This window comes from Merops nubicus, unplaced genomic scaffold (genome assembly GCF_000691845.1).
Source record: "Merops nubicus isolate BGI_N331 unplaced genomic scaffold, ASM69184v1 scaffold23142, whole genome shotgun sequence".
NCBI classification, from domain to species: domain Eukaryota; kingdom Metazoa; phylum Chordata; class Aves; order Coraciiformes; family Meropidae; genus Merops; species Merops nubicus.
The window spans coordinates 31,815-40,534 of NW_008593169.1; the positions used below are offsets into that span (position 1 = coordinate 31,815).

At 39.6% G+C, this 8,720-nt stretch overlaps 1 protein-coding gene across 1 annotated transcript in view; it reads right to left on the reverse strand.

Moving 5' to 3' along the window:
• LOC103768244 (ankyrin repeat and KH domain-containing protein 1-like) overlaps positions 1-8,720 on the reverse strand; it is a 68,360-nt gene that overhangs the window by 27,911 nt on the left and 31,729 nt on the right. Inside the window, 4 exon segments of the mRNA XM_008935386.1 lie at positions 106-251; positions 1,120-1,231; positions 1,395-1,540; positions 8,483-8,720. The exon segment at positions 8,483-8,720 is cut by the window's right edge and continues 21 nt beyond it. Of these exon segments, the coding sequence (XP_008933634.1) occupies positions 106-251; positions 1,120-1,231; positions 1,395-1,540; positions 8,483-8,720 (642 nt within the window).

The following is an 8,720-nucleotide window of genomic DNA, read 5'->3' on the forward strand; positions in this document are numbered from 1 at the left end:
CCTTTCAGGGGTAGGGGTAGGGGGTAAACAGAGCATCTGTTAGGGTTCTGGGGCTGTCCTGACACAAAACTGAGGCAAACCCATAGAGGACAAACGCATCTGTACCTCTTGGCGTCCACCAGAGCATGCCAACGAAAGTGGAGTATCCTTTGTACGCTCAGACTGTGCTTCTATATCCCCACCTTTGTCCAGAAGAATTTCCACTACACCAACATGTCCAGCAGTTGCAGCCAGAATCAAAGGCGTAAAACCTAGTAATGAGACATCGTGTTAAAAAAAACCTTGAGAACCTCTAAAGTATTATTAAGGAGCAGAAAAGGACAAAAGCATTAATTTGTAATGACTTCTATTGATTAGACACAACTTACTCTGACTTTGTTTGTCAAAACAAAAAACAAACTTTGTTTACTCAGTTTGTTGGTATAGGCCATCTCAGACCCTTTCCTAGCCCTCTTCTGTCCCTAACACATCTAGGCTCTAATTCCAGCCAAATATAATTAAAGGCTCTAGAAACAGTACTTGCACTCATCAGTTTGGATTAAGCCCTGAGCAACTTATCTCTTCCGAGAAGTCGTGGCTTTCCACTTAATTCCTATTCACTAAAGCTGCATCAAGTAAATACATCTGCACTGTGCATGCTGCTTTTTGCCAGAGGTTAATGTGAGTTCCAAGGTGAGTGGTATGGTGGTTTTGTTCTCTTAGCTCAGAAGATTTGAGATTTTACTGAACTCTGTTATTTGGAACAATATGATACACAACCCGACAGCTACTCCCCATTAGCTTTGTCAGCCAAGGTTTGATATTTACCCCCATGAGCCACTCTGTTTAGTACGCTATGGTCTTTTGTAAAGGGTGAATCATACGGACAAAATTGCTTCGTATTTCACAAATTTGCTAAAGATACCACTCAGATGCATTTCCTTGCAAAAATACAGATAGAAAGGTATGCAATGTCACTGGCTTTATAAGGCAAATATTTCCACATGAAATGCAAGAAGGCAATTCCACATTTTTGCAAGCTTTGGTAATTTTGTAAAGCAAAAAACCCCAAATCCCAATTTGAAATTCACTGCTTCAAGCTGGAGTTCACGGTCATACTGTTTTAATGGTTTAGCTCACCTTTCTTGTCTCTGTGTTCAATATTGGCACCACGTGCAATCAGTACAGATACAAGTTCTTCATGACCTCCCGCACATGCAAGGGTCAGAGCAGTGTCATGATTACTTTCAGTCTTCATGGTTGGGAATAAAAAGAAACAGATATTCAGAAATTAAAAAATATTTTAAGAGAGCTTTAACATTTTTAAGTCAGTATTAGATTTTTTTTTTTTTTTTTTATTGTTTTCAGAACTCATCAGGAAACAAATCCACTCTAATCCAACTGCAATTACTCACATGTGCATCGATGTCAACGGAAGGATACATGGGGAGCACCGACTGCGAGGGCACGCTGCTTGGTGCCTGGGAACAAGGCTCAGGCGTAGGGGATTCCGTAGTGTGCGAGGAGCTGGTGGAGCCACTGGGTACTCTGCTATTCACAGCTGAAAAGTAACACCATGTTATTAATCTGCTCTTGGGAATGCTGCAGTTTATATGAAAAAATATTTAGTCCCATAAAACTGCAATGGTCTAATGTCAAAACAGTAACGGGGAAACAAATTAAGTGTTCTTAAAAGTAAATGAGCTGGTGTCTTGAGCAAAGCAGCTTTCTGTCAGTTAAACAGTGTAAGAATAGTCTCTAAACTGCGTTAAGTTAGAAAATAATTTTATTAATTAGTCTGTGTTCATTATAAGGACAGATTCTGAAGATTATTAGTTGTCCTTTTCAAATTGTAACCTTCGTTCTTAGAGTTTAATCATATCCTCAGACTAAGCACATAAATGACTTATCACTAAAGCACAAACCTAATATTCAGAAATACAGTCTCATTCTGCCACTTAAGTTTGTTATGTAATAGTGCGCGCCTGGTCTCTGGAGAAGGTTTTCAAAGCAAGATGACTGACAGCAACATACACCATTAATCATGTCAGAGTTAAAATAACCCAGGAAGGCTAGAGGAGAAGCAGACAGGAGCGGGCAGTCAACAAAAATAAGAAAGCTATCTGTGCTCCCTAAAATTTATTCTGATTGATCTATGGCCTGTAAAAGATTTCATCCTGAAGATCTAGAACAGGTCATGGGCTTATGGAATGCAACTTTCTTATTTTTTAAAAAACACATCAATTTAAAAAAGACAATTGAGAATCAGATTTTATTCAGCTAGGTTTAATTTAAGCTTTACCAGAACAAGCTAGAGAAACATTCCTGCACATGTATACTGTGGGGCCAAGACCTCTGCCTGCCTTTGTAACCAAACAGTCCCGACAGCCCGGATGACTCTAAGGCTCAGTGAGGATTACTTGGCAGGAAGGTCTAACGAACCACGCATTGCCACGAGTGTACTTCAGCTACAGCAAGACATGCTAACGTAGCAGCTGGGTTTGACAAGTATTGTCACTGTTAACGTCATCAGATGGAATACCTAGTTAGCTTTAATTCTTACAAAACACATGGATTTTGTAGCATTCCTGGAAGAAGCAGCTGATGGAAAACTAACAACTGAAAGTCATAAACAAACAGCAGCATTTTGCTTTTGTCCGAGTGTTTTGATCAATTAGGGCAGATGAAGGATGACTTCAAACCTGCTTAGGACTTATTGAGAAATTTTTGCAGACCTTTCCCAGCTCAACCTCCCTGATTCCATTGACAAATTACACACCAGCAATTACTCATAGGAAAACAGTGTAGACAGAAAAGTCTTAGAAGTAAGTCCTCACCATGATCACTAATACAACTAATACAATCTACAGGACTATGTATGTGCAACTGGATCATTTATATGGGACTCATCAGTTGGATTCTGGAAACAGAAGGGGGGTTGCCACTGAAATTTTGAGAGGTGAAAGTTTTCAACTGTGTTGTTTAAGTAAAGCATTCTCCTTAGCACATAGGCAAAAAACAGCATTAACATTTGGCTACCACATTTAAGCAACAAAGTCCTGTATCTGAATTCAGAGTCAACTTTTGCTTCACGTTACAATCTTCATGAGCAAACCACATTTGTATTAAGTATTTCAAATATAAAAACTCACACACTTCATCTGCTTTACTGTGGATTACCATTTATAGCAGCAGATGAGCATTAATTAATGCAGTGCAATTGGTTTTTTTGCTCAATGCGCTCACATGCAAGATACTAATGGGATTTCTAAAGATTATTTCTTCCAAAATACAAGACGCCAAATCACCGTTAAGGACTTATATTAAATCAGGTCCCTCCTCATGAAATACACTGGCTTAAAACTTCCAGATCCTGCAACTACAGAAACACAAAAAGCACATGCATGTGCTGGGCATAGAAAGCAGGTGTTGCAGAGGGACTCCAGTTGAGCCAGTTTAAGGATCCTTGATGTAAAATATTCAGTGTTGCTGTTACGAGTTCCACCAATTCTCTACATTTCACAACTATGACTGAAAACACCCAAGTATTTCTTGCATCTTTTAGATTTTCATCACATGCTTGAAACACGTGCAACACCCACTGATTAACCATCTCTGTAACTAGTGAGTTTACAAAACCGTAGGAGTTTTTTAAATGTAATTTTTTTTATTTCCTTGGTGTGGCTGGCAAGCAGGCCCATGGAGCAGCAATGTAATTTGTGCTTGGTAGAGCAAAACACATCTCAGAGCTTCTACTGCCAGTTTCATGAGGCTGATTTAGCTCAGCCTAAGTTATACAACACAGAGATTTTTAACTCAAAGATGACCTTGCAACAATGGTTTCAACATCCATTTATACAACTTTGTATGCAATTGCATTTAACTCTTATTTCCCCAAGTCTGTTTCTGGATTATTAAACTCAATGATAGAAAGCAGGACAGCTACCCCCTCCTGCAAAACCCATCCAGGGAGATGAGGTTGTCCTACAGACTGGACACAAGTGGAGAGCCACCTCTCTGCTTCTGCCAACTACCACCAGGAACAGCCTGGCTATGCCCCTAGGGATGGCTTCATTGGTCTGACACTGGTCCCAGAGAAGTCGGGGATGTCTTTGCCCATCACCAGTCTTTAGGGAGGTCATACGTTGCCTGAAGTTAATGTGCAGTCTCCCTGAGGAGCCATACCCACAGCAGACTTTCATCTCAATAACTGGCATTAACCCAGGAACACAGTCTGCAGCCGAGAGCAGCCTCAGGGGAAAAGGACAGCTGGAAGGCATCAAACCAGCCACGGGGTACGATCACCCTCAACATCTCTACCCTTCAACACAGGATTTTAATGGACTAGAAAAATGTGTGGCTTTCATCCTATGCAAAAAAACATGGAAAAAAAAAAAAAAAAACTTTCCAACATGCAGATTGTTTCCTACTGACCAGGCGTTTTGTCTTTTCACCAGGAAGTATAAACACCCCAGTAGCCAGATACTGATTAAAACCCCCAACTAATAAAAATTAATTTTCACAGTGTATACCTCAGATCTTTATAAAATAACTATTTGTGACAGAAGTTTTGGATATTTCCACAGACTTCATATTCAAAAAGCTTGCAGTAAAAGAAGAAGAATTCTACACATGACAAAATCCAGGTTCCCCACATTTTAAGAAGGGCTTGCAACTTTCTAAAGGGACATCGTCTGAATCAGCATGAAGTTGAAAACAGGTCTCCAGAGACACAGATGACTATTTTCCAAAGTTATGAAAAAACATTAGAGGAAACACGAGTAAAACAAAAGGAAGCCAGGAACTGGTGTTTCAAGTATGACTCTGGAAGTACTGGCAGAACGTCAAGCAAGCAGCTCTGGATGAGATTGCAACTGCAGCCTGAAAGTGCATCTACCTAACTGCTGTCATGTTTTGAGCACGGACGTTCATGAATACTGGACTTGGATGTCACCTCTCCTTTCCTCAAAGCAACTGGGATTTTTGGGACAAACAAGGCAATTATTTTTCATGACCAAGCAGTCTTTCAGCTTGTCCATGTAGTTCCTCAATAACGTGTTCCTGCACAGAGGCTTTTGGATGTTGGTAACTGCAGCTTGCTGTATGAGTCACCATTTCTCACTCCAGATTATCCTAGTGACCAGTTTTACTCCAAACAGCAATCCAAAATACAGTAACTCAGATATCACCTTCCAAATCATTACACTAAAACATCACAATCCTGTATAACCAACCACAACCAGAATTTTAGAACCAAATAACCATTAATAAAGTTCCTCAAAACACACCTGGAATTTCAGTATACAAACAGGAGCTCACAGGACGACAACTAGACAGAAGCACACCAAGATGCCACCTCCTGACTGAAAATACCAGCTGAGTAGAGCAAACAGCAATAAAAATACTCCAACTACAGACAGAAACAAGCAACAAAGAAAACTCCTCATCCCTAAGCCAACAAAAAAGCCTCAATTCAGATACTGCTAACTAAGAAATCTACTTCGACAAATACATAGTGTGAACTGAAATAAAACTCCCAACTATGCAAGAAAAGATGTTTGAAGAAACCAAATGTGTACTGAGTAATGGAAACTAGATACAAAATGTCCTCTTCTACTGGAAGATATGATCCAAAATAATTTATTGCTTTTCCACTTTAAACTGCACAATGTCTCTCTCTTTTGTAAACCAAATTAACATTTTGACTGTAAAAAGCCACACCATCAAAGACAGGATTCGTTGCAAGATTTTCTGCTTCCGCACATCTGAAAAAACTCCATTTCAACCAACATGTTCTGGAGTGGAAAGAGCTCCTTCATGTTTAGGTTTTACTTGACTTTCCAAAGGCTACTTTTATGTAGCTTTATGAAAGAGGGAACTCAAGTACACATCTACCAGTGACTGACAGCCAGTGAGACTTCCAGCACTTCACACCTTGACATCAACCATCTCAACAGCTAGCAGCTGAAAAATTATGCCAGCAGACTGGCAAGATAAATACTCCATTTATGTATGTTGCCACAACAAAGTTTGGTCAGCAAAACAAGGATTTGAGGCTTTGTAGAAATGCAGATTCTCCCTTAGAACTAGTCTCAACTGAGGCTTTGAAAAAATTGCCTCTTACATCACCACTGGTTTTTACAACAGTAAAAAGTATCCCACTGAAGAGGGCAAAAAGCCAATTCAACATTCCCATTCTTCTCAAGTAGACCCAATACAAACTGGAATACTCAGCTGGAATGAAAATGTTTGTAACTCTTCTAAACCACAAGTCACTTGTTATCACCAGTGGTACCATGACCAAAGGCTTGGACACTTCATCAGCACACCCAGGTGTTGCAACTTCTCTAGGAGACAGAATTCCCATGCACCAAGCACGAGTCCCTTAATATTTTACATCTTAACATTTTAACATCTGGCATCTGCATCATGAATGTAAAAATCAGTTTCTATTGATCAAAATTCCTTCATGAAATTCAGTACAAATAGGCATGTTTGTGGAAAAAGGTCAAGTGCATTTTAAATACAAAACAGAACCTGGAGTATGAATAGGCAGATGTCCATTTAAAAAGAAACTGTAAATAAATTTGAGATATAGTAGGATTATAATTTATGCAGGGGTCACTCTACAGTCTGGACTTAAAAAGTGAGCAAGATACCTAATTCTCTTGAAAAATTTTGGTGGGGGAAGTAAAACAGCTGTACAAATTTCAGAAGTATATGTATTTCAATAAAGCAATATCAATACGTTTTTGCAGGACCCTCTGGAATTGGACAGCTGAAGTTTCCTAGAGTTGCAGTTCTGTAAATAGAGTTGCCAATAGTTGTAGAAGAGTGTGCTCTTTGCGTCTATTTTTGAAATGAGTAAATCTGATTTCTTAGCAAAATGTCTTTTAATTACTTGGCAAAACCAGTAAGACAGTTTCAAGAAAATTAACCAATGTCTATTCAAGGTTTTTAAAATTATTTTTTGCAATAATAAAGTTTTTCCTGGTGTTTCGCAACCTTTTTTCAAACAGCACACATCTTCCATGCAGCTGACTGCAACACTTTTTTATTTTCAGTGCATTAGTATGCTGGATGTAATACGCACCTGCTACCCACGAAAGAGTATGTACCACATGGTCTTGTGCTAGGTATGTTAAACTGTCAGCAATAGCAATGACTCTAAAGATTAAGCCCTTGTTGACTATGTTTTACATTAAAATTTTCCTGCTCACACACTCCAGTACTCCAGAAATCTTAGGTAATAAAATCCAATTGTGTTTTTATTTCAGTGTTAGCTGAATACTCTGAAGAGCACCACAGAGTGGGGGAAGGAGGCACGCCATGCCAGACAAGGGGCTCTCAGACTGAGTCTCCATGATACAAGAGGATTCCTTGGAATTACACTGTAGCCGAAAGGAGCTGGACCAACACACCACACTATTCCACCAACTATGGTTTCCATGGGAGGTTGCAAAGTTGCAAGTAGTCTGCACTTGTATGAGCTTGATGCAATTATCATTCCAAAAGTTCACAGGAATAACTGGTAAAAGGTCTTACCACTCATTTCTACAACCTTGAAATGAATTTAAGAGGACAGGGCAGTGACTACGAAGGGGAGGGGAGGAGGGGGAGAGAAAACAGGGAAATAAAGGGTGAAGACAAGAAAATAAGGGCTGAGGGACACACAAAAGGTGTAAAGGAAAAAAGCTGAAAAAACACCGAATTTAAAAAAACTGCAGACCAAACAACACTGCCTAAATCCTACATACCTCCAGCAGCAAACATCAATCCTAGACAAATCCATTAAATGAAATCCACTAGAACGATACCTCTTTTTCCACCAAGAGAGTCACACCACCTGATGTGTGGGAACTTCCATTCCTCTTCACACCGTTACCAACAATGGAAGGATGTTTGGACTTTTGCTTGTCATCCAGATAACAGGAGACACTTTTGCCATATGTTATATCTACCAAGCAGACAGGATTTAGAGGGTATCCTGAAAATATGTGCCGTTACAGAACCAAGCGGTTGTGTGTGGATTCCAGGGTGCGTTTAAACTGCAGCAACATCTCAAGCAACAAGGAGAAGGACAAGTTTGTGATAATAATTTGGCTTTTTCTAGACTTGGCTGCTACACTGAAGAAAGTCACTGAGGTATAGCCTTGTATAGAGAATTCTACAGAAGATACAGGACTATCACACTTTCAGGTTTCCTAATGGGCACTACTAATCACTCACAATACAGCTTTTTAAAGAAGCACAGAAAAAGATGAGGCCAAAAGGGCTAAAATAGGTCTCCATTACAGGAAACTTTGCATTTTGGAAAAAAGATATTTAAAAGTCTTATGTTAGAACTGGAAGTCACTGTTAGGATTAATAGCGCTAATCAGGAACTTTATTCTTAAGCAAGTATTCCCAAACTGGAAAACCCCAAGATGTTTTTGGAGGGAAGGAAAGAGAGGGAAACTGAGCACACAAATTAATGCAAAAATAGGTATATTTCTTAACCCACCTGCTATTAGGTCATCAAGAGTGTCGGTAAGCATCTGTGCTGGAGTGGCAACCATTAATCCGTCTGGTTCTTGAACTAAGAGCCCCTGCCCAGCAATCTGCTGCTGCTGTCCTACATTCTGCTGATTCCCTAATGCTTTCTGAAGTTCAAGAGACTCTGTCCCATTACAACCTAAATTACCAGAAAAATTACATTGCGGTGCTGGCAAAGGCTGGATAGGGACAAACTCTATTTGTTC